Genomic DNA, 25,687 nt, shown 5'->3' with positions numbered 1-25,687 from the left:
TAGTCTCATTTTCAGTTTCTATTTCATTAGAGGCAGTTGAATCAAAGTTTATTAAAAAACACACAACATGTACATGAACCACTCTGACGCCACACTATTCCAGGTTTTCCTTTTAATGAGAAAATATCCATAATATGCGTAGCGGGAGTATATTGTGAGCCTCGCGTGTGCTATAAAATAACCAAGCAGATTATGAGCGTACAAGTGGTTAACATAGAAACAGGTTACTCCGTATATTTTGTAACATGTCACTGATTCCATCAAACACACACAGACACACACACAGACAGCGTGGGTCTCACACTGTCTCACTCTTAAGCTGCTAAAGGCAGATAAGTGATCTAACAGCATTTAAAATGATAAATAAAAAAAAATCATCTCTGCATCTCGGGTTTAAACATAAAAAGCATCATAATATTAATAATAATATATAAATCACACAGTGCAGCAGCTCCTGTGTGTGCATGGGAGTGATCGTGGGAAGGATGCCTGGAATTAGGGCTGGATTGACGACCATCCTGGGGGCCTGTGGCACATCCTGAACTGGATTTCTGCACAGTACGAGCTCAGCGCACCCATATGGACGTTATTACACCTGGAAAAAAAGGCTCTTTTGCAGTTACTGAACTTTTCTAAAAAGGAAAAGCAAATCGCAGGGAAAGAAGTATAGCTTACAAGGAGTAGCAGCAGCTGAAATCACGAGGGGTGGGAAAACCGGTTTTACCTCTTTTTACTTCTTCCTACATGTCCTTCAGTTACCTTTTTTACTTTTTTTCCCTCCAACGCTGCACTACAGTTGTGTCTAATCTCTCGCTATTCCTTAAAAAAATGAACATTAATATAAGAGCAGATCCTGGTCCGACGCTGAAATGAACACTGCTACTGGCGCAACAGCAGCTCCTTGACCTCACCTGCTGAATAAGTTAATACAATCAATGTTAGCAGGACGTGTGCTTCAGGTTTCTTTTTTTATATATATATTTTTTTCATTTTCTGAAGCCCTCCTCTGTGAAGCCGAGGTGTTTTAAGCGTGTTCGGGGACACAGAGTTCCTCGCTGAAGGACACTTGAGCGGACGTGCAGATCCAAGCCGTGACCTTTGGTTTGAACGAAGCCCTCAGAACCACGGGGGAAAAGAATCTCACAATCCGCTAAATAGAAATCTGCCTCCTGAAGCTGTTTTTATTTTATTTATTTTTTGTTTTCCTTCTCTTGAGCAGGTTTCCCATCATCATGTCGCATCATACTGCCAAAAATGACCCTGCTCCTACAGTTTAAAGCCAAGAAACAAGTTCCTGCATGACTGGAGTTTAGAGTAACAGAGCAACCTCACCCCCTCCCCCACATGTTGCTGTACATTTTTACCCACTAACTCCATCTGCTCGTGTCTACTCACAGATTATAAAAAAAACGCATGTGTCCGACTTACTGAGCGTCACTGGAAAACAAAACGAGTACGATGCCGTTGAGCAGAGATGCAGCACTTCCTGCCGCTGCTCTGTGCTCGTTTCGGTTCTTTAAAAGGGGGCAAATTCATGCACACAATCAGTACTTCTTAAATAGAGTAAAAAGCATCTTTTTTTTCTTGACATTTTTTTTGTTGTTGTAGGTATAACAATCTTTTTTTTTTATACAAAACCTTGTCAAATTTTATCCTCAGCCACATGTTCACGCATCAAATACACCTCGCTATAATACATGAAGCAACTGCTTGCATCAGAAAGCACAGGTCAACAACGGCAAATAAAAAAAACAAAAAGTGAAGTAAGTGATTTTCAGAGTATAAAACAGTCTACCTTAGATCTCTTAAGTCAGTGAAGTTTAGTGATTATAGACAAACGTTCGGTCTGATGCGGTTACATCTTTATCTCTAGGTCCTACTGAAAGGTGCAGGAATACATCCTATGCAGCAACAACTACTGACAGTCTAAGGCAAAGTTAGTTTTGCTATTTCTTTGCAGCTTTATACTTCTGAGCACTTAATCCTGGGACGCTGTTGATCCGGCACTTTAAATTGAATACGGACGCTAGAGGCTCCCACCAACACGTCGCGTCATAAAACAACGCGGGTGGGGCCCTTTTGGTCGAGTTCCTCCAAGACACTGTGGTCCTCTTGCAACGTTATAAAATGGTTCAAACATTATGGGAGTTTCAAAAACGTGTTCATGCGTTCACTTGGCTTCGTCTTTCTCTCACAACACACACACACACGCACACACACACCTGGTTCTCTTGCTATTGAAACTTGGGGAGGGTTTCTAAAACAACCAAAACTCTCAAAAAACACGATCTTTACATCTTCAGCTCGGAGTTCAATAGTGAAACCGCAGGCAGATAATCTCGAGTCAGTCAGCGTCTACCAGCTTGTGGAGACGTCACACTTTAAACGTTGAAGCCCCAGAAAACCCTTCTAAAACGTGTCCAAAGCAACATCCGCCTCGCCGTCACACCTTCAGTCCCCGCGATGCCTCTCATCTGGCGTCATGTGATCATCAGGATCCCGTTAGCATCATAAATACTGATTAAACCTCCATTCTTTTCCCCGTCGCTTTCAATCGTCCTCCTCGTCTCCCCTCTCCGTCTCCACTGTCCCTGAAATAAGTTGCTCACTCCTCCTCCTCCTCTTCTTCTTCTTCCTCCTCCTCTTCCTCCTCCTCCTCCTCTCCTTCCTCGTTGGCATAGATACCGGCCTCCCACTTCAACGCCATGTTGGTTTTCCTCCTGGTCACCCTGGTGGCCTCCAGAACCTGAAGTACAGGCGACAGATTCGAGCATGGTCAGAGCAGCGTCATGAACGGAAAACGTTTTTTCACTGCAAAAATGGATCTAAAAATAAGTAGAATGTTCTTAAAGTTAGTGTATTTGTCCTTGATTAGAGCAGGTAAAAAAGATTATTTGCCAATGGAATGAGTATTTTTACCCCCAAAATAAGATAATTAGACATCCTGCAATTTAAATAAGGTGATGGAGATGAGTTGTTCCTACTTTAAGTGCAAAAATCTTATTCCATTGGCAAATAATGTTATTTACCTGCTCAAATTAAATTTTAGAACATTTTACTTATTTTTTAAGAACATTTTACTAATTTTAAGTTCCGTTTTTGCAGTGTGTCTTTTTTACTGCAGGTCGACGGACGTTAGGGGGGCAGCAAAGTCTTTAAAAACTCACAGCAGGGATCAAACTCTGACATGCAAGTTACGTTAAACACTGGGGGAGGGCTTTTTTTTTTTTTTTTTTAAACACGTCTGCAGCGATAATGGCCTAAAAAGTTTTGTTTTAAATTGCATCTGTTACAGGGACAACAGAAGAGAAGTCACCAACTTATTCCAGCCGCCGTTCATCTCACACATCCACACCGAGACGATGATGAGTAAGCAGATTTAAAAGACCCACGACTTTAAAACTTTACTGAGGACAGGAAGCCAGGGTGGCTTTAGGGCGTTTTCGTCAAGCGCAGCTAAAAAGAGCGCTCCCGTTTGAGCTGGGCCCATCGGTGGATGACATGCACGGGACAACGACACATCCACACGGTACGTGCAAAGCAGACGATGGAATAAAAGAAACAGTATTAGACATTATCGGGATCTTTTAGCCTTCGTCCCTGAAGAGCTGGGCCAAAGTCAGCCTGATGTCACTCGCTGGTAGCGCAGCTTATGACAAATAAGATGCAGTTCCTGTTTACGTTTTTCTCAGAGCCTCGCTTTTGACGTCATAAAATTTAACAGCTAGTTTTTTTAGCTGCAATCCCCCCTGAAAGCTGTCTGCAGGTATCCGGGGGGAGGCAGCTCACATTATACACAGAGGGAGTCTCTCATTCACGGAGAGAATCACTAAAAAAAAAAAAAGTTAAAAGCACTTAGATCGGAAGAAAAAAGATTTGTTCGATGGACAAAATAACAAACATCAGCATATTTACACCTTTAAGCGCTATGCATGTACTACTTGCTGGCGTTGCAGCAGACAAGAGGTACGAAGAGGAGAGTTTAGTTGGAATAATTATTTAAGGAGCCTTCATTGAAAAACCGAACGGAGACTGGAGATTGGACTGAAATATTCCTGATAAAAGTACTTAAACTTTACAGTAAACCTTTTATCTAAAGCATCCAATGGCTGGCTAATATATTGAGATTTTAAATAGATTGAGATTATTTTAAGGGATATAAAATAAGACTATATTGTTTATATGGAGGTGGTCTATGTTGTGTTAAAATTATATTTTTATGTATTCCAGTAGGTTCTTTTTCAGCCTTTGCTCATATTAATCTGCAGCTGTTTGTTAAAAAAAATGTGGGATAAAACTTTGATTCATGGAAGCCTTTTTATAGTTAGTTTACAAAAAGAAAAACCCGTCGAGACAAATATCGTATATCGGCACTTAGCCTAAAAAATACGGATATTATTTAAAGTATTATTCTTAAAGCACCCTGAAGCATCTTTATTAGAAATAAAACAATTATTAACAGAGTTTGTACATTTGTTTTATAAAAGGCAAATGTGGATGAAGACACATGCAGAACTAGCAGGACACAACGGAGCAAGGCAGCAGGACAACAAGCAGACCTGGGATCAGATTTGTGCGTGCTTTAACACTTCAAAGAGAATATTTCTGTGTGAATAACACTTTCTTATCTAACGTTTTTTTTTTATTTGCTTTCTTCGTTGGAGGGACCGACTTGCTTCGGTAGAGGATCTCAGAGGTATTTGGTTATTGTGAGCAGCCAAACCCCCACATAGCGCTGATCTAAAGAGGAATGCGGGAATGTTTCTGACCCAGGTCTGCCTGTCAGGGCACTTAAAGGAGCGACGAGGTCTCGGGCGCATTGAATACCTCAGTGGTTACCTCATTAGCCCGTAACAAGTGCGCATACTGAGCGAGCGGCAGGAGAGAAGCAACAGTACAGCACAGTCAACGCATGAAGGCATCAGGAGAGAGAAAAAAAAAGAACCAGAAACACATTTCAGAGTCATGATGTCAAGGTCAATTCAGTTTAAGTAAAAGTAAAAAAGGTTTGGCAGTATGGAAAGTGTTCTTAGAAAAGGAGCGTGAACAGAAAGCGACGGCTTCCTTCACTTCCTTTCACTTTCATTTTTAAGCTTGGGGGGTGGGAAGTTCCCCTGCGTTGCTGCTCTGTTGGCTCATCCCAGCGGAGCCTGGATGGCAGTCGGCCATGTTGACTCTATTAACCACAGCAGCATGTGACGTCTGAGCCCATTCCTGTAAACGTCTGCAGGTTTCACTGAAGAGCAACAGGTTCATCTATCCAGTAAACGGAGCAGCTAGGATGGGGGAATTCTTCACATTTCAGATAACATCCCTCGTCTTCCCTGTTTTAAAGCCTAAATGTTTAAATACTTACACTGCTGTCCTCCATTTTCTCTTTTCTCTTGACCTTGTGCGTTTCGTAGTCTTCCAGCAGCGTCTGCATCAGGTTTTTGGGCCGTGATCCTCCCGAGTCCTCGCTGCCGGCATCGGACAGGGCACCCTCTGAGGGGGAGGGGGAGACGGGCGGGGCAGGCCGAACCTTCTCGATTTTTCCTGCAAGACCACAAATCACAGTGAGCTCACCTGAGGCAGGACGTTTCATTGCTCTGCTGCCCTCTCAGACAATATGTTCGCTGATTTAATGGGTTGTAAAAATATCCACACACGTCAGTGTTTAGGTTTGAACTTTGACTAGGCCAACTATGGTCGTTATGTGCAGAAACGTGCCTCGAGTCTTTTAGCGGCTTTCAGATTCGAGTCCGGCAGCATTTCTTTGTTTCTCTGCTGCAGCACAGACTAAGAGCTCAGCTCTGACAGCTTTTCTGACAGGACTGCTCCGTTTTTAGCTCCATTTTATGGTTTTATCTGTTATGGTGAGAAATTTCTTATCATGAGAAGAATTTAGGTTCATGTTGATAACGATAAATTCCAATTAGTGAGGACTGAAAACCCCAAAAACTGCCAGGATTGTTATTTAAGCTCCTTTCTCCACTGTTGGTTTGCTCAGAGGATCAATAAATGTCAATAAATTAAAAAAATCAAATTAAATGTAATTTAGTGTTTGCAGTTTAGTGATAAAAATCACATTTGTTGATGCAACTTGTGTCCTGATGAAACACCATTTGAATTTTGTTTTATTATTATGTTTTTAAGGACAGTATTTGTATTTATGGGGCTATGATTGACATGACGTCACCGTTACCTAAAAAGACTACAAGAAGCTGTTAATATCGCCCATAAGACCCGAGGACTTTGCTCCTCACGGGAAAATGGGTTGAACAGGTTTTTTTTGGGGGGGGTGTATCAGATTTATTTTTTAAAGCGATTTATCATTTTCTCGCTACCTAAATATTTTGCACTACTTTGTGTTGTTCTATTACATAAATTAAAGTAATAAACCAAACTTCGTGCTTTTAATGTGACAAAATACTTTTTTGTTTAGAGGGTGTGAATATTTTCGTGAACGGGTCGGTTCTGACTAACCCGGCGCTGTCCGTGCCGTCAGCGTGAGTCTAGCCGGCAGGCTGTTGCTCTTCATCTTATCTGCAGGGGAGACGGTGGCGGGTCTCACTGCTGCCCTCGCCGACGCCCGGCTGCTGCCGGAGGAGCTGCTGGGCCGGACGGCGACAGCGGGCTGCGCCTCCCGCTGCTTCTTCAGCTCTTCCTCTCTCTGCTGAGCCGCTCGGATCTCCTCCTCAATCATGGACAAGGTTTTCTGCTTTTTGGAGCGCAGGCGGAACGGGCCTTGGGCCGCTTCCACCTCAGGGCCCCGAGTCGCCGCCGCTGTGCTGCGCAGTTCAGCCGCCTCCGAGTATTTGCTGAAGTAGCTGAACTCAGACTTCTCCGGGCTGGGAGGAGAAGGGGGACGGTAGACGGGGGTCGGCCTGGAGACGGGAGCTGCGGCGGCAGGAGTGGGATCGGGAGATGGAGCTGGAGCCGAGGAGGCTAGCGCTCGTGTGTAGGACGACTGGATTTTGATCCGTGGACCTCCGTTCCTGGGCCTTTGCGGAGGGGAAACGGGCTGAGAAGGTGGAGGAGAAGGAGTCTGAAGCTGTGAAAGTGGAGACGGACTGGAGAAGCGCTGCTGCTGCTGCTCAGCCTGTTCTGAGTCTGACGCCACTCTCTCCCCCGACTGTGTGTCTGGACGTGGGGACGGGCTGGAGGACGCAGGCGACTGGAAGCTGGGCGCTCCAGCAGAGGACACCGGCGAGGACGAGACTGGCACTGGGCTGCTGGTAGAGGCAGAGGACGGTGACACCGGGGCGCTCAGCTGGGAGGAGTTCAGCTCCGACGGCTCGGCCTCGCCGCCGTTCTGAGCCGCGAGGGCGCTCTGGATGGCATTTTGGACGAGTACGCCGGCGTGGTACTCCAGCTCCTCCTCCTTGGGGCCGCCGCCGGTCTGCCCGTTGACTGGGGTGGTGGGCTGGGGCGTGGGGGGCGACACTGGGGTGAGCGGCAACGGAGTCGGCGGAAGAGACGCGCCGCTGTCGGACACGTTATCCAAACTGAAGAGAGTGGTGTCCTGAGAGCGGACGGACAGCTCATCCAGCCCCGAGTCAAACTCCTCTGGGTGGAAGGGTTGCTCCGAATGATCTTTTCCTTCGTCCTGCTCTGGCAGGATCGTCATCACGGCTCGAGCACAGGTGAATTCCCCTGCCACGCCCTCGTGGGACCACGTCACGTGGCTCTCTCCGGCGTCCGCAGCGACGTCGCCGTTCCCTGGGCCGCTCCTAGTTGCCGGTTTAGAGAAGGGTTTGGCGGAGTACAGCTGGGCGGTCACGCTCTTCTTGGCAGCCTCTCCCTGCAGAAACTGCTTCCTGGCAGAGGAGAAATCAATCTGCTCCTCCACAATGTCCTCCTTCCTGGGCTCGTTTGGATCATAGGGCACCATGGTGGGAGGACCTGACACCTGGGGCTGCAAACACAGATCAGAACAAGGCAGAGACGATTAGAGGAGAGCAAAGTAAAGCCGATACAGTGCTACGTGAAAGCAATCCTGACCCATCAACGTTTTGTCAAATTACAGCCAAACAATGTAACAAAGTATTTTATGAGGATTTTGTGTGACAGATCAAAATGAAATGGTGCCACATTGCGAAGTTGGAGGAAAATCTGGGATTTTTTAAAACGGATTTTAAATAAATGGCGCGTGTTTGTATTCGGCTCCCCTTTACACCGATACCCGTTTCTGTATAAACGCAGCGGATCTGTGAAGGCCTCAGACTGTTCTAATTGAACTGTATTACTGAAATATAATTAGTTTTCCAACTGTTTTTACTTGTTTGCTTTTAATTTTTATTTTCCCATGTTCTATTTTGTTTCTGCATTTTATTCCTGCTTGCTTTTATCCAGTTTTATTTTAATCATGTAAAGCACTATGCATTGTCTCTGTACTGAAATGTGCTATATAAATAAATTTGCCTTGCCTTGCCTTGCCTTGCCTCAGAGGATTGTTAGAGAACATTAGTGAACAAACATCATCAAGGAGACCAAGAAACAAGGAGATCCAAAATACCACCTTCCAGCCAACTTTTATTGGTAGTGTTGCATGTTGGAGGAGGAGGAGGAGGAGGAGGATCGCTGGAAGCAGTGGCTCCGTATTTCAATGTGTTTTTTTTGCCACTGTCATGCCTGAATTTCACCCTGTGTGGGACAATAAAGATATCTCTATCTTATCTTTGTGTGGCGTAAAACTAACACTGCACGTCACCCTGAACACACAGTGTTTCTTCAACAAAGACAGGGAGGCTTTTCAGAATTCATCCAAGGATTCATGGAGCTAAATATTTCACAATCCTGGAGGAAAAAGCCGTAAGAGGATGCAAATCTCCTGAGACTGAGGCGGCAGGACGACAACCCCAAATAAACAGCCTGAGCTGCAACGGGACGGTTTACATCAAAGAATGCTCATGTCTTAGAATGGCCTAGTCAAAGTCCAGGAGAACCTATTGCAATTTTTGTTCACAGATGCTCTCAGTCTAAACTGACTGAGCATAAACTATTTTGCAAAGACGAATTTGTAAAAAAAAATCAGTCTGTAGATGTATAAAGACGTATCCTAAAAGACTTGCAGCAAGACGTGGTTCTACAAAGCAGAATGGGGAAAAAATTTACTTCTGCTTAGCAGTTATGCGCCATTTCGTCTCGGTCTGTCACATAAAATCCCAACAAAATAAAGTGTCTGGTTTTAATGTGACCACATGTGGAAAAAAAAGGGAGACACAAAGAGTTTTGCATACTTCCACAAGAAATGTTACAGTGCCGCTGATCCTGAGAGGAAAACCATGAGTAAAACAAGGTTTAGTGTTTAACTGTCACCTTCACATCTTCCTTTAAGGTTTAGCTTAGATACGCCTCCTTCACAGCACGAGTGAGCGCCTCATAAAACCTCCAAGCAGCACCATGCATGTGTACGTTATGTACAGTGTGTGTGTTCTTGTACTTGTAGCTGAGCGGGAACGTTTTTTGCTCCTTTTTCTAGGAAAGTGAGGATTTGTGGGCTAGGGGTTAAGTTTAGGACTAAGGTGTCAGTCAGGGTGAGGATTAGACTTAGACTTAGACTTAGACTTTCTTTATTGTCATTTTGTATACACAGAGTGCATACAGAACGAAATTTCGTTTTCACACAGCTCAGAAATGTTGCAGTAACTCTACAGGATACCTTGCAGTGAATTACAGTACAGGATAAAGTGCAGTGATCAATCGCAGTCACTTACAGGATAAATTTCAATTTACTTCCGGATAAAGTGCAGCAGTGAACAGTAGGCAGTTGAAATGTAAACAATGTAAACCAAATGTAGACAAATATGCAGTAGGGTGCAGCAGTGATTTAAAAGTAGACAGTTGCATTGTACACAGTTTTGCAGTACGTTTCCGGTTAAGGTGCAGCATCAGTTTTGCAGAATACGATACAATGTGCAAATGTGCAAATGTGCAAATTGGGTATTGGGTATAAAGCAGTAAAGGTTAGGTGTAGGGCTAAGGTCAGGTCATAGAAAGGCTATAAAATGAATGGAAGTCTATGGAAATCAATGCACGGTGCATAAAACAAGGATGTGTGTGTGTTACCTGAGTGTATGTATAGGGCTGAGTGTGTTTCTGCTGCTTCCTCTCCTGGTATTTCTTCAGAGATTCCAGCTTCTCTCCATCCAGCTGCTTTTCCAAAGGGACCTTGAATGAATAAACAGCCCAAGAACTGATAAATCAACCTGACAGGGCGGTCTTCAGAGCTCACAGAAACCCCCCCTCCCCCAAAGACTCGGTGGTGCCGTCTACCTCCTGAGGAGGGTTCCACCAGCGCTGTGCGATGCCAGGGTTCTTCCTCACTGCCTGGTCCTTGATCAGCTCCTGGCGCTCGCGCTCCAGCTCCTGAACCTGGAGAAGACGACAGAGAAACTAATGATGCCACCAATTCCTGATCTGCAAAAGGAAAACTGTTCATGGAAACTTTGTGTTTGTCCTCTTTAAGTATTTGGTCTGACTGCCCGGAACATCACAAGCTCAACCAAGGATGTGGCTGAGCACATAAATACAAAACATAGAAACATGTTTAATCAGTGCTGCTTCATGTGTGATGAAAGTGTGGCTACAACTGACCTTTAAGACCTTTTTATCACATGCCGTCTTCATGCTACACAGGACTAAATACATTCCTGTCTAGTAAAAGAAAACCTTTAGTTAAAGCTGGGAGTATTATGCCATTTCTAGATAGTTGACATGCTGAATTTTTAAAACTCTTTAAAAAAATATGTCATTTAAATTAAGGCTGAACAATTAATCGCATTAAATATAATCGTGATTTAAAAAAACACAATTTCCAAATCGCAGAGGTCTGCAGTTTTTGGCTATGTAACAATTAGGGAATGAGACGCGTCCATTAGGTGTCTGTAAAATATTTGAAGTGGGTTTGCCTCCACATGGAAGGGAAGACAGTTGCAGCAGTGAGATAATCTAATTTTATTACTTGTTTTAGAGTTTGTATAATCCTACAAAGCATTAAATACTGGTCAATCAGTTTAATACATAGACTTGCTTGTTGGTTGGACACTTTATGTTCAACAAGGATTGATGTCCAATTAAATTAAAAGCTGTTCTCTTGAATAATATTCTGATCAATAGAAACATTAAAAGTTCATATTTAAAATAGTCCTTGCTTACAAACATCTTTATTTAAAGGCCATTTTTGTTGCTTGTGGTTAATGCAGAGAAAAGTCAAAATTGCACTTTTGGTTGAAATATATTGTTGGCAGAACGCAATCATTACTGCTCCGAGTTTAGATGCTGTGGGTCTTTTAGCAACTAATCCACATGGCGAGGAAACAAATTGATTTGTTGTTTGTATATATTTTAAAATATATAAAGTGTAAAGTTATGGAATAAGTTACATGAAGATTTAAAACAAAGCAATAGTTTAACACAATTCAAAAGAAAGTACAAAGAGGTAATTTTCAATAGATACACACATGGGGACAGAAAGCAATAAGGTGTGTATTGAAGATAATAACTTGGTGTAAGGGTTTAGAAAGATAAACCAGCATAAAATGGGAAAATGTATAGGTAAATATTAGTAACTGTTACTTCTAACTGCTACTTTGATTTTGATTTTTTTTTTTCTTTAATGACAGTAGGACTCTAAAGTCTCAAGTGTTTAGGGGTAGGAGTTTATAAGTTCTCACTTCTTCCTACCCCATTTTGAGCATGATGTTAACTGAAACAAAAGAAATCTGTATTTTCTCTTCTTTCTTATGCACTTCTTGTTACTGTGCACTATTTTATTTTTATATTTGTATCATGTTCGAAAAAAAAAAAAAAAAAAAAAAAAAACATCATAAATTAAACTGGAAAAAAAATCGCAATATTAAGAAAAAAAATCACAATTAGATTATTTTCCAAAATCATTCAGCCCTAATTTAAATACAATTTTGGACTCCCATTTGGCTGATTTTTAGCAATATTTTTTATTTATATCAACTGCAAGGTCTTCCTTTCCATCGCTTGTTTGGGGTTAGGTCATTTAGGAAAGAATAGCTGCTCAGAGTGAATGTCATTTTGCTTGTTTAAATGACGGTTACCTCACGGTGACTTGTGTGTTTGCTAAATGTGTCAGAGGAAAACACAAGCAACAGACCAGCGTGTCTTTTAGCTGTGGATAGCGCATCTATTCCACGCCGCCCACTGTGGACCACCTTACCTCCTCTGAGGGTCGTCTCCTCGTCACCCTGACCTGGTGCTCCTCTCCAGGGGTGAACAGTTTAGCCGGTCGCCTCTCCTCCTGAAACGCTCGCAGCTCAAACTTCGCCGCACCGCGACCCGACTCGTCTCCCTGCACGTGCCCGTTGGTTCTCACGGCAGACTCCGGGTGGGGGGACGCGTCCGGCCTTTGCTCCCCCACGGCGGTTGACTGGTGGTTCTCAGACACGCAGGCGGACGGAGACGTTCCGTTGATGCTGACTGGTTTCGTGTGCTCTGATGGCGAACGGCTCCCGTTGGCGGACGTCTCCGAAGCCGCGTCCAGCACCTGGTCCAGGTAGCAGATCTCCTGCAAACACAGAATGTTTCAAACATAAGTCAATGATATTTTTACTGGGGGGAATGAGAAAGTAGACATTTTGCTGCAGTACGTTATTATCTTGACCAAATAGACATATATTTATCTTTTAAAATATATTATTCTAAAAATATACCTGGACATACAAATAAAATGTAATATAAAAAAAGAAAATGTACAAAAATTAGATACAATTATATAGTAAAGAAATATTATGGGCATGCACCTTAGCAGGGCTTTACTTAAACCATTTCCCCCAAATGAAACGCAAATACTTTTAAGACTAAGGTTAAAACTTTCCTTTTTGAAAAAGCTTATAGTTATTCATTTGCTCCCTGTTAAATCAAGAATAGAATTTTAAATTCTTCTTCTAACGTATAAAGCCCTTAATAATCAAGCTCCATCATATATCAGAGCTCTGATTACCCCGTATGCTCCTAACAGAGCACTTCGCTCTCAGACTGCAGGTCTGCTGGTGGTTCCTAGAGTCTCTAAAAGTAGAATGGGAGGCAGATCCTTTAGCTATCAGGCTCCTCTCCTGTGGAACCAACTCCCAGTTTTTGTCCGTGAGGCAGACACCCTGTCTACTTTTAAGACTAAACTTAAAACTTTCCTTTTTGACAAAACTTATAGTTAGAGTGGCTCATGTTACCCTGAGCTACCTCTATAGTTGTGCTGCTATAGGCTTAGGCTGCTGGAGGACATCAGGATCTATTTTTCTCACTCTACTGAGTTCTACTGTTCTCCAGTTTTGCATTGCTTGTCGTCATTTCAGCTTTTAACTTTTTGTTCTCTCTCTTTTTTTTTTCTTCATAGTAGGTACACCTGGTCTGGCGTTCTGTTAACTGTGACATCATCCAGGGAAGACAGATCACCCGCTATTATCATCTAATGTAGAACAGATTACTAGATCAATGTGTGCTTCTGTGCTTTTTTGTCTCTCTTGTTGTGTCTCTGTTCTGTCTTCTGTAACCCCAGTCGGTCGAGGCAGATGACCGTTCATACTGAGCCTGGTTCTGCTGGAGGTTTTTCCTTCCCGTTAATGGAGAGTTTTTCTTTCCACTGTCGTTTCATGCTTGCTCAGCATGAGGGATTGCTGCAAAGCCATGTACAATGCAGACGACTGTCCCTGTGGCTCTACGCTTGTCCAGGAGTGAATGCTGCTTGTCGGGACTTTGAAGCAATCAACTGGTTTCCTTATATAGGACATTTTTGACCAATCTGTATAATCTGACCCAATCTGTTTAATCTGATCTGAGTTTGACTTTGGAAAGTGCCTTGAGATGACATGTTTCATGAACTGGCGCTATATCAATAAAATTTAATTGAAATTAGAAAACATTTCAGTACAAAATCAGAGCAGATTTCCAACAGCTTAGGTGGAGATGACCAGAAAAGTATGGACACAATTCATCTCAAATCGGTTCTATTCGCTTTATAAATGCTAAATAAAATACAGCGTATCAGAATAAGTATAAAAATATATTTAGATATGTTTTTATAGATAATTATGAATAAGAAACAGCACATTAAAAAAAAAAATATATATATATATTTTTTTGCAGCAACCTGATCATCTTCTTTTGACTGATGAAAAATTGTGAATTTTTTTTTTTTTTATCTAAGGCTGTAAGTAATTGTTCACGTTTGTAACCATAGAGATGCAAATAAGAGTGTTTTTTTACAAAAGGAACAACATAAAACCAGCATACCTGCACCACCTCGCTGTCTGGACTCTGGCCTTGGTTAGTGGGGCTTCGGAGGCAGCAATGTTGGATCTGCTGGCTCTCCAGCTCCATGTTTGCAGGCCCGTCAGAGATAAAGCTGACTGATTCCTGGAAGCTGACGCTCTTCAGTGCTCGCTCTCTCGGTGAAGCGTCACTGACATCCTCGGCCGCCCGCCACGGGTTCTGTGTCGGCAAACAAACGGCTTTAGAGTCTGTGCAGCCGAAATGAGGTCTGATGATTAGTTTAGCTACAACTACCCAGACTCAGAGACAGCAATCAGATCCACTTAACAAGCAGATTAACTTTTGACTTTTGTCCCTAGCTCATCTGAGGAAACGCACACAGCTCATACAAACAGAGCAGCAATCTGCACTGCAGCAGGAATGTGGTAAAAGCCCTGCTCTCCTGTAGTGCCTTGCCTGGCTCCTACCACTAGAGGGCACCAAATGACACACTGCCACTTTAACAGTCTCATAAAAAGGCATTTGTGAACTTTCGTATATGATGTAATATGGGTATATACACCAAGTTTTATTAACATTCCAAATAAAATATATATAAAAAAATGATTTTTTTTCCCCCACATTCCTCTTATTTTTTGGGTTTTAAGTTGCCATTTCTTCCTTTTCTTTTCATATTTTCGCTTCTTTGACCGGATCCACTCTGCTTTATCCAGTCGGTCGATATATCTTCTGAGCGTTCATCTTGTCAGAGTTTAGATTACAGTTTTGGTTCAGTACCAGGTAGTGTTATGAGACTGAAAAACATGAACACCGCACCCTGGTCCCCCCCCCCCTCCATCTTACTGAGAATGTGTTGCAGATGCTTGTACAACAGCAAAAAAAAATAAAAATAAAATAAAAAATGTTGCGTAATGTTTCTCTAAATGAATTACAGATGAAACGAAACCAGCGGCACACTTGGAGGAATGCGGGCGTTTCGATACGATGATTACGTTTATCTCTTTATGCCTAGTGCTACAGCGACAAACATCAACGTGCTTTACTGGGATTTTATGGGCTAGAGCAACACCGAGTTGAAGGAGATGGAAAAGATTGCATGTTTTTTTTCGAAGGTTCCTTTTCCAAATAGTCTGAAAAATTGTATCCGGCAACAGGAACGTCTCCACCAGCTTTGCACATCTACTACTTTGACTCGGACACATCCGTCGTAGCTCTGGATGTCTCTCCCTGCTGAAGCAAAGCATCTCCACAGCATAATGCTGCCGCCACCATGCTTCACCACGGCGATGGCGTCTTCTGGGTGTTCGGCCATGCTGGGTTTCCATCACCCTTTTTAAACCAACGCCTTCTTCCAAACGTTTACAGCACTAACAGAGCGGCGCGTCTATGCTGTTGCTTTCTTTCCACGATCAAAATGTGAAACATATCAAGACGTATGAATCATTTTGCAAGGCACTGCCTGTCGTGCAGCTCTGATTTCGCCCAGTGTGAGTTTTCCGGGGAAGCGCTGCGCCCAGGAATCAGGCCTGCGGCCTCCTGGTTCAGTGACCCGTCCATTCCACACATTCCTGCCCTGCTGTTCAAAAGCTGCTACGTTTGCAGCCTCCCGCGTTTATGGCCTGTCCCTTTGTTCCTAGGTGGGTCCCTGACAAATAATCTATTGGCCTCTCTTTTTAAAAAGGGCCTTGCGCCAATTGCTTCTACCGTAAGCGCGTGTTTATCTCAAAGGGTAGCTGTTAACCTTTGTCTCTCAACTTTTGAGAGCGTGTGTGGAGATGAATGAGGGTCACTCGAGTAAATTGGTTCACCCTTCAGTTAAAGCGCACGCTGGCAGAGGAAAGAGGGCTTTGCAGCGTTTTGAGCCTCCATCAGAACCAGTGGCAGATTTTAGTTGGACTTATTATTAACCAGAGAGGTAAATCTGGGTCATTTTCAACATGTCGCCTTCCTGTGTCCGCCTGAATCCCCTCAATCCCCCCCCCCTTTTTTTTTTGCATCTTTTCCTTCCTCTCCTACTTGCTCTCTCCACAGATGCGGAAAAAGCAGCCAGAGAAGTCACATGGTGGATTATAGCAGCCTGCTTGCTGAAAAGGACTTCTTGTCTGTCTAATAATCAGGCAACAACTTTCTCCTCAGGGTGGTGCGCTCTCCTCCACCCTCCCTCCTTTGGGAGAAAAAAAAAATCCATATTTTGTCGATTCCCCCATTAGTAATCCCTTTACAAAGCAGTCCTATTTGTCTTAGTATCTGTTATCGTTTACAGAACTGCTTGAATTCCAGACTGAACTAAGGTAGCATGTTATATGCCACTATTTAAAAATGAGCAACTAAGATAATTATAACGGAAGATATCTGGTCACAAAGTCATCCTTTTTTATACAACTGTAATCCAAATGGAAATGAACATCGGTATATTTGACTTTGTCTCATAGAATAGACACAAGTGGCTTAGCGGATGTTCCTGTCTCCTAGGCGGTGGCACATAAAACCCAGGGGTATTTATCCAGTTGAATGGGATAAATAACTTTTTTTGTTTGAATTGAACAGATATGTAATGGACTGAACTTATATAGCTTTTCCAGTCATGTTGACTACCCAAAGCGCTGTACACTGTAGTCACATTCACCCAATCACACACACATTTATACACCGATACGCAGCTCGGGGTTAAGTGCCTTGCCCAGGGGCACATCAACATGTGACAAGGGGAAGCTGGAATCAAACCCACAACCTTCCGATTGCAAGACAACTACTCAACCCATCAAGCCACAGTTGCCCTATGTGTGGGTTTAAACCCGCTACGTGCTGCAGAATCTCAAGTCAAAAAGGTTTTGTGACTTGAGTAATGTGTGTCAAACTAAATTTTGTATAGTTACTCCCCTTCTTCGATTCTTTTCTACAGCTAATGTAGTACCAGATGTGTGAATTGGACATGAAAATTCTCCTGTTTTTACTAAGTGCGTTTTTATCCCTCTTTGCAATGGCCTTCCCAGTGAGACACTGTATTGGCTGCAGCTCCCTGTCTGTGTCATGTGACCTGCTCTGCACGTTGTGCACCACCAAGCAATAAGTTTGGCAACGTGGAACAGGCAGAGTTATCAATAAGTCATATCTTCAGAAACAACTGATCAAGCTTTCTCTGTTCTCACAACATGTTAGCGGTTTTCATCAACTTAGTTCACCATTTGTTGGTCAATCTTTAGGCTGCCCTGCAGTAAAAACTATTTGGCGTCAAATAAAAATGCACCAGCGATACATGCAGTAGCCAAGGCAATGGGAAGCTTTACCTGACAAAGCAGCCAGAGAGCCTGAATGACAGAAACTGGTCTGATTCAAAATGGTCACCATACGAAATGATGTTTTGGAGTTTTTGAGCAAAAAAACCCAAAAAACATTTAGTTTATATATATATATATATATATGCTTATGTAAACATCTCCTGGAAGAGCTGCGTCGGCCGTGGCATTTACTTCATGTTCCCAAACTCTATCCTTTAGAGTAACAAATCGCAGAAGAACACGCTGAGAATGAGTTGCGTTGAATGAAGTGATGAAGTGACAAAAGACAATATCTTAGATAATAGCCATTAGCCAGTTGCAACTACTAGCAAAGCACATCAGCTCGCCTCTTCGTCCCTTCCAAGTTATCCCCCTAACAGTCGGCCCAAAGTCTATTGGCTCTTTAACCATCAGTGATGGTTATCGGGTGAATGTTCCCTCGTAGGATAACGGGACTGATTGTTTACCCCTGCAAGTGTGCTCGCAGCATATTTGTTTGCGTAACATGGATTTTTGGCACAGCGCTGAGCTAAACCAGGACCGGTACTGATAGCGGAGGGGTGCTACTTTGGAGCCAGATGTTACCGACTCATTGGTTTGTTTATACTCACACCACCCTTTAGTTCCCCCCCCCCCCAAAAAAAAACTCCTCATCGGAATATATAAAAAAACAGCAACATGGTTTTGATGGACGAAAAAAGTCCCAATCCATCTGCTCACCACAATGTGCTACCAGTGTCAGTTTTCATCTCACATGGCCATTTTCCAATTACGGAAAATGGCCATGTGAGATAGGAAGAGTGTTTTCTCCTTCCGGTTAAAAATGTGACAAAAATTTATGTTTAAAATACTTTATATGTATAAAAAATGTAATATATTTGTCCAAATTCATCAAAGTTGTCAATATCTTTGTGTGTTTCTGAGAAAACCATAAAGTGGGACTCAACCAGTACCAATACAGACTGCATAATACTGATCAAATTATGTTATGTTTCTATCGTAACCTAAAGCTACTGAGTGTTGAAACATAGACATGGCATGGTTTTAATCAAACGTTGGACTGAGCCACACTATTGGCTAATATTAAATGATTTGGATCATCAACAACAACAAAAATACTTTCATTTTTGCCATTAAACAAGTCAAATGATTATTTTATTTTTTTATGTCAGCGATCATGTGAGGACCAGATGTAACCTCTAATTTCACACTCCTATCGGCTCCTCTTCTATATGCGACACATGCATGTTTGTCCACGCAGGAATGTGTGTGTGCGTGTGTGTGTGTGCGCTGGTGTGGGAGTGTGTGTCCAGCGGACAGTACGGAGGGGGAGGATATCCTTTTACAGCCTCAGGAAAACAAAACTAAAGTGCAGGAATGTCTCCTTTGCAACACTATTCTGCTTCAAACGTACACTTGAAAGAGGGTGGATGTGACTGATGCGGCGGTGCAGCTGCACCAGTGCGTGCACGTTCACACGGGGTGTGTGTTGGGTGTGTGAGCTTTAGCCCCACACTGAGGTGAGCTGACATTCCAGGCATAGCTCGCTGTCCTCAAGGCGCAGACTTTAATTCTGGTGATGAGGGACAACGTTAACCCTCATTGTCCGAGGAAGGAGCCTTTCTGAGAGCGAGGAAGTGTGAAAAGAAACCATGCAAGTAAGTAAAAGCAAAACCGATCCTCCCAACGTTCACCCGGGGGGCCCAGTTATCTGTGGGGGCTGTAGTTGATATTAAAAGGGGTGGGATTCCGTGGAAAGGCTTACCAAACCCTGTTACTAAATCACGGATCTTTCAGTCAGCTGCATCTAAATGTTGTCTCATTCTCGGCCCTGTCTCCATCCAGAACATCTGGAAATGCTTACACTCTGACCGTTAAGCACAAAGAGCCAGCAAACACACAGACACATAAACACAACGTCAAAACATGTGCACGAAGCTGCATGCCGGGGACTCTGGGGGGTTTGCTCACTTAAACACAACCAGCGGCCTCGATCGTGGGTTTCTCTCTAAATCTTTCCCCTTAATAAGATAAGCGACAGAGCCCTGGCTTCGGAAAACAAACGTATAACCCAATTATTAGCTGAAAATATGATGATTCCTCTTTGAGACTACATACGAATTCAGGGTAACCCCTCCTGTGTAAGCCGGTACCGTCAGTTCCGGGCTTTGTTTCTTGAATAAAAAATCCGATCCTGTGTAGTAACCGGACCTGTCCGCAGGTTTTAGCCTCTGCTTCTCATGTTCAAAACAGCCTGGACTGCGAACCCAGGTGCAAAACAGAAATGTCCCGCACACATCCGTGACTTCAACCAGCCAGTGTAGCCGAGAACAAATCACTTTTTTTCATTGCAACATTCAAACTCAGCCCGCAGTTGATATTCTAGCTTGGATAAGAGATAAGTTGGGCTAAACTGCTTAACAATGCGTTTACTGTATCAGTCCTCTGAAATAAATACTGTCTAAACCGTATCTTGGGGGGGAAATAATAATAAAAAAAGCTTTCACCTCACCTGTTGCTCACCAAAACACCAGCGGATTCATCTATTTCAGCGTCAGCTTTGGATCCTCGTCAGAGCAGCGCAATCATTTCTACCATTTGAGTGTCTTCTTCACATAAGCGCTATCCGTTTTCCTATTCTGGTCTGTCCTCTTGGGTCCAGCCCTGATCCATCCTGTCCCAGATAGTCGGAGTACTGGACTTTTCCCTGGCCAAGCCTTTTCCTCCCCTTCTTCCCCTCCTTTTCCTCCCCTCCCGTCTCTTTCCTCTCCTCCACAAAGCCTCTCCTTTCTGAGCGGTATTCCTGGCGGCTGCATGGAGCGCTGTGATGTCATGGGCTAAATGCGTGTGTGTGTGTTTCTCCAGATGCCCACGTGCACAAAGATACCTACTGTGCGAGGCCCTACACACGCATACGATGAGGCCGGGGAAAAGCATCCACTCCACACACCCAGGTTCCCTTTAACCTTCAGCGTCGGTCAGAAGCAGAGGGAGGGACGTGGGGCGGCGGCGATGATGAAGAGACGATGACTGAGCGGGCTGCTGCTATTTTCTTCTGTCATCATCAGCATGAAACTCTTGACTCAGTCTCTCACGAGGGTTAGACAGACTCACTGGCTGCGGTCACATTTTATTAAAAGCAATGAAACCCTGCTGCCACTTCCTAACGTAAAAGTCTCTAAGCTTAGACGGTTTTCATTATGTTTCAATAGAAGTTGATTTAGGGGGGGGAATCTAAACACTGATCTGTAGGTTTGAGACTCTATACGAGGATAAAATACAAATCCTGTCACAAACTGCTGCAGTAGTTTGGGAAACTGTTCGCATCACTGTTAAAAAAGTCCACATTTTGTACATTGTAAAAACAAACCATTGCCTATTTAATTTGGGTTTTAGTGCATAGTTATAACGTAGAAGACAACTGAAAAATGTTTTTTAGGTTGTTTTTAAGAATTAATATTTGAAATGTGTTGAATGCTATCAGCTTTGCACTGACTACAGATGAAATATCTGCAAGTTCCTCTTTGGAAAATAATCCAAGCTCAGTCTGACTAGATGGGACATTTCTAGGAGCAGAAATTTCAAATCTGGACAATAATTCCGGCCAATCATCACCTCAATTCTCATCCTCATACGAGTGATCAAAACATCGCTCCTTTAAGACAATAACAACTCTAACGACTCCTCGTTACAGAGGAGTGGACCAGTTTTGGTCCAGTCTGCTGGTTTAATGTCTTTAACGGCCGCCCATTACTAAGGGGTGTACCTGTTTCTGTTGAATTTGCATGTTATCTAAGCCATTACAAGGCCTTTGTTAGGCAGCAGTATAAAGCTTGTAACTCCACATTACTCCAGACTACTCCAGAAAGCTTCCTGGAGAGGAAGCGAAACGTCTTCAACTACAAAAAACAAGTCCAGTTGCTTTGTTTTTTACTTTTTTTTTGGAAAGTCTTGACAAAGATTCTCAATTGGGTTCAGGTCAGGACTTTGACTAGACCGTTCTAAAGCCTAAATATGGTTTGCATAATAATCCCTTAGCCAGAACTACAACAAACGAGCCAAATGAATGCCGGTTGTGAATTTTTCAAGAGAATTAAATAAATTCAAATAAGAAAAGAATACGAGAGGCAATGGATGTAAATCTGACAAATTTCAGACGTAACTAAATGTAATCCAAGACAGTAAGGAGGCATTTAAAAAAATGTTAAGATCTAAAAGGAGGCTTTTCAAATCAAAGATGTTTTGAGTTTTTGAGACCCTGCAGAACCGCTGTACATGTTTTAGATTTTTACTCGTGAAAAAATGTTGAAAGCATGCAAGCTTTTCCCTGCATTTCACAAGGCACTATTATGTAGTGTGCATTTGTGAGTCTATCACATAAAAACTCAAGCAAATGTATTGAAGTTTATGGTTGTGACATGACAAAATGTGTGAATACCCTTGCATGGCGCTTTAAATCTAACCGACTTTTTGCCAGAAAGATCTTCAAATCCCCGAGACATGTTTGTGTGTCTGCTGGTGTTTTGCGTGCGCAGATAAATGTTGGGACATAAGATCTGTGAAACCAAAGCTGACCGGAGTCATGGTTCACTTTCTCTGCTCACAAACACCCCAGCAAGACGTAAAGGAGCTGGAAACACTTTCCTCTCCTTTACAAGAGCCATTACAGGCCGCTGCAGACAGGGAGCATGGGTCATGATGTACGACAATACCCAAGAAGGTAAAGATGTGGTTTCGAGCTGATATACTACATTTTTTCCACTAAACAGTTTGAGGAAACTGAACCAGACCAGAAGGCAAAACTACTTTAGTTTTTTTTTCACTGATTATTGTTCTTTCAAGCCCAAAACAGAACCACGTTTAAATGAGACGTATTTCAAAGCAGGAGCCCCTTTTTTGTAGGACTTGTCTTTCATCAGTCCAGACCACCAAACAGCTACAATTAAACTTTCGGTTTAATGGGCATACTAATTTTGATCTCATCAAAAACTGATGGAAATCAGAAGAGTGTGTGGCGAGCAGCTGGGTGGTCCACAAGTCAGGGTCCTATCCTAAAGCGAGGGAACTGAAGCCTAAAAAAAAAAAAAAGAAGCATTCGTGGGCCCTGTTAACAATTATACATTGCGTCCAAATGGAACAGGCAGTGGCTAACCACCTGGAACAAGGCCCCTAGAGGAAACGACGTGAAATGAAACATGAGCAAAGAATGCCATTCAAAATGTTTTTGTTTGAAATAACAATGCACATGCTGCTGCAGAGTTCTCAAGCCAACGGAGACGCCATGATGAAACCTAATCAGACCCAGAAAACTGGGGCACTAACCCAATTATGGCCTGCGCACCAGGGACCTCTCACAACCATGATTATTTTCATGCAGCAACAGAGCAACATGGTCATCACTGCATGTCGGCGCAGGTGATTTATAAAGAGATAAGCTAATTACAGCGAGTCCAGTGACGAACGAACTGGAAGCTAATGGGGAAAAAATAAAAACCTGCAAATGGAGGCCAGCAGGAGGATAGTTTATTCGTGTGCTTTAGTGCACGTGTGACTTCGTGCATCTGGGTCGGCTTTATTAAGCCAATAAACTGCAGCGCCCGGAGCGAACTGAAGCAAAGGAAGCGGGCTGTGATTGATCAGAACGGGATTAATGAAAGAAGCTACTGCAGCAGATCAGGGAGATAGAAATGATCTCCCACCGTCTCTGGGTGGGGGAAGGCCTGAGTACATTAACGATTAATATGATGAGGGACCTGCCCTGTACTGTAGTCATTGACTTACTGAGGTTAACCTCAGTTGCAAATCTGGATTTCCAGATACTACATTAGAAAACAAACGATTGTGAAATATTTACTGTGGCGATATCAGTGGGAAATAATCCACCTTCTTTTAACTCATGACTTTAAAGGTGCGTTGACATCTAACGCGAACATGGGGAATTTTTCATGTTGACCTCCTGATGCATCTCTCGCAAACAATTCGTGCGGACAGCGCTGCAGAATTTCGCCCAGCTCGCTTCACGGCGCCATCAAATAGGAGGAGGGTCTATCCGCGTTCTGTTCAACTCGCCATGGCGGACCTCAATTTTACCGAGCGGGTCACGGTCCTGTATGTAATGTGGAAAGCAAAACACCGGCACCGGCATCCCTGGGTCACCAGATCCTTCAGACACGCATCCGGTTGTGCGAGTACCAACATCTCCAGGAGCTGCGTTTGGATGACGGTCGCTCCCATCGGCACTTCCGTCTGTCCAGGACTCAGTATGAGGACCTGATCTGTCTTCTGTCATTAAATCAATCAGTGCTCAATAGAAAGACTGCCTAATTGTAGTGTCTAATTTGCGCCTAAATGAATGGATGATGAGCACCTATAACGCAAAGCGAATTTACAGAAAAGTTCAAATTGTTGAACTGCAGCGTAATTTCCGCGGTGTATGCAGTTTCGCTTCGCTCTATTTGCCCAATTCGCATCGCCGACCATTAAGTCGCTTCTCATTTTCACGTAGGGATAACATAAATCACTCCCTCCAGTCGCCTTGTTCGCATTCGGTATGAACGCACCTTAAGCATCTTCAATACTTTCTTCTGAAAGGTATGTGGGTAAATGTGCTACAAGAGTCCCCTGATGCGACCACGTGAAATATTAATGTGCAGTATGTGAGTGCATGGTATTTAGGATATAATAGGCAACATCTAAATTCACAGATCTGGTTACCGGCTTTGAAGATCAGTTCAACGCAGCATTAGCGACCTATTGTAGAGAAATACAGATAGCAAAGTCTACAGCATGTCAAACTATGTTTGTGGTAAAGCAGTGTGGGGAATATGATTTCTGTCAAAGAACACAGGTGCAACTGAATAATGTAGCAAAAATACATCATCATACTTGATCAGCTTGTAAATGTGCTGTGGACAGTGGCTGGAGCAGTTCTCTCTATGAAGCTGCTGACAGACACAGTGCAAACAAATCTTTAAGTTGTTCAGGTATTAATTTGATTTTTAGCTTCGTCAAATATATAGGCACAGTAAACCTTATCGGCCACACAGTATACTGTATAATTTATTTTCTAACATAATAAAAGGCGGTTCACATTAGGATCAGCTGCTTCCCCAAACTAAACATGTTAGGGTTAGGGTCAGTTTTTTTTAGATAAGAAAAAATGTTCAGCTTAAACAGATCAGAGCAGGAGGCAATGTTTTATGTTTACATTTGGACTAAATAAAAAAAAAATATTTATCAGTATTTTACTGTAACTGACAGTGTTTATCTCAAGCAAACGAGAAGTAAGTCCTTCCAGGCTGTTGCATCCTCCCAAATGCAGTTCTTTCCACTTGGGGAGCTGCCTTGTTCAACATCCTGTAGTCTAAATGCGTTTAAGAAGCAGCATAAGTGAATAATAAGGTAATCTATGCGAGTAAAAGGTGAGCATTAAATATATTTTTTGAAACTAAAAGCAAGACTTAAAGATGCAACATGTTGGATTAAAGCCTATCACGACTCCCTGTTCATTTCAACAGGAAATTGTGCACACTTGTATCTGTGGAAATAGCAATCAACACAGGAAATAAAACAAAAAATCAGAGACCATCTGCAAAATAAACAGTGGAAGTTATCAGAACTGGAACAGCTTGGATCTGATTAGCAACTCCGAATCAACATCTGTGAGCCTAAGAAAACGGTAGAAGAAAACAGCTCCTGTCCAAGGAGTATCATGGGGGGTGAAACAGATTTGTCCTTCTTGAAGCAGAACTGGCGCTACAAAAAAAAGCGGCTGAATGAGTATCTTCAAATAGTTACACGCACCTCCAAACCGGCACGGTAGCGGCAAATTTGCAGAGCAGCGCTGAATATTAATAAAGGCAGTTCTCACCTACCCGTCGCAACAGAGCATGAAGCAACAAGGAGACTGAAATCATGTCACGGTCCCTTTGAGGGTTGAATGCTAAAAAGGATTGCGCAACATGTCTGGACCCGGAGCAAACCGTTTGTGTCCCCTCCGAGAAGTCTCTCGCCACCACTCGCACACAACCCCGACCCCCTCGGACCCCTTCCCAGGGCAGCAACAAAGGGCCCCCGCAGGAGCTCCAGTACCATTCTCCAACCAGAATACTAATGCTGCGCCCCACAACGCCCCCCCCAACGCACACGGGCATGCACACTCACATGCTCACCGATGAGGGCCCTTCAGC

General features: G+C 43.2%; 1 protein-coding gene across 1 annotated transcript in view; it reads right to left on the bottom strand.

Moving 5' to 3' along the window:
• Nucleotides 1–776: 776 nt before the first annotated feature.
• Nucleotides 777–25,687, bottom strand: part of LOC105930971 (A-kinase anchor protein 2) — a 115,750-nt gene continuing 90,839 nt past the window's right edge. The window contains 8 exon segments of the mRNA XM_036140117.1: nt 777–2,746; nt 4,828–4,866; nt 5,357–5,535; nt 6,466–7,897; nt 10,051–10,152; nt 10,258–10,356; nt 12,173–12,520; nt 14,242–14,439. Coding sequence (XP_035996010.1) covers nt 2,606–2,746; nt 4,828–4,866; nt 5,357–5,535; nt 6,466–7,897; nt 10,051–10,152; nt 10,258–10,356; nt 12,173–12,520; nt 14,242–14,439 — 2,538 coding nt within the window. The 3' untranslated portion in view covers nt 777–2,605.

Source organism: Fundulus heteroclitus, chromosome 8, assembly GCF_011125445.2.
Source record: "Fundulus heteroclitus isolate FHET01 chromosome 8, MU-UCD_Fhet_4.1, whole genome shotgun sequence".
NCBI classification, from domain to species: Eukaryota; Metazoa; Chordata; class Actinopteri; order Cyprinodontiformes; family Fundulidae; genus Fundulus; species Fundulus heteroclitus.
The sequence above is the reverse complement of the archived record's forward strand: the minus strand, read 5'-3'. Positions and strand labels throughout refer to the sequence as shown.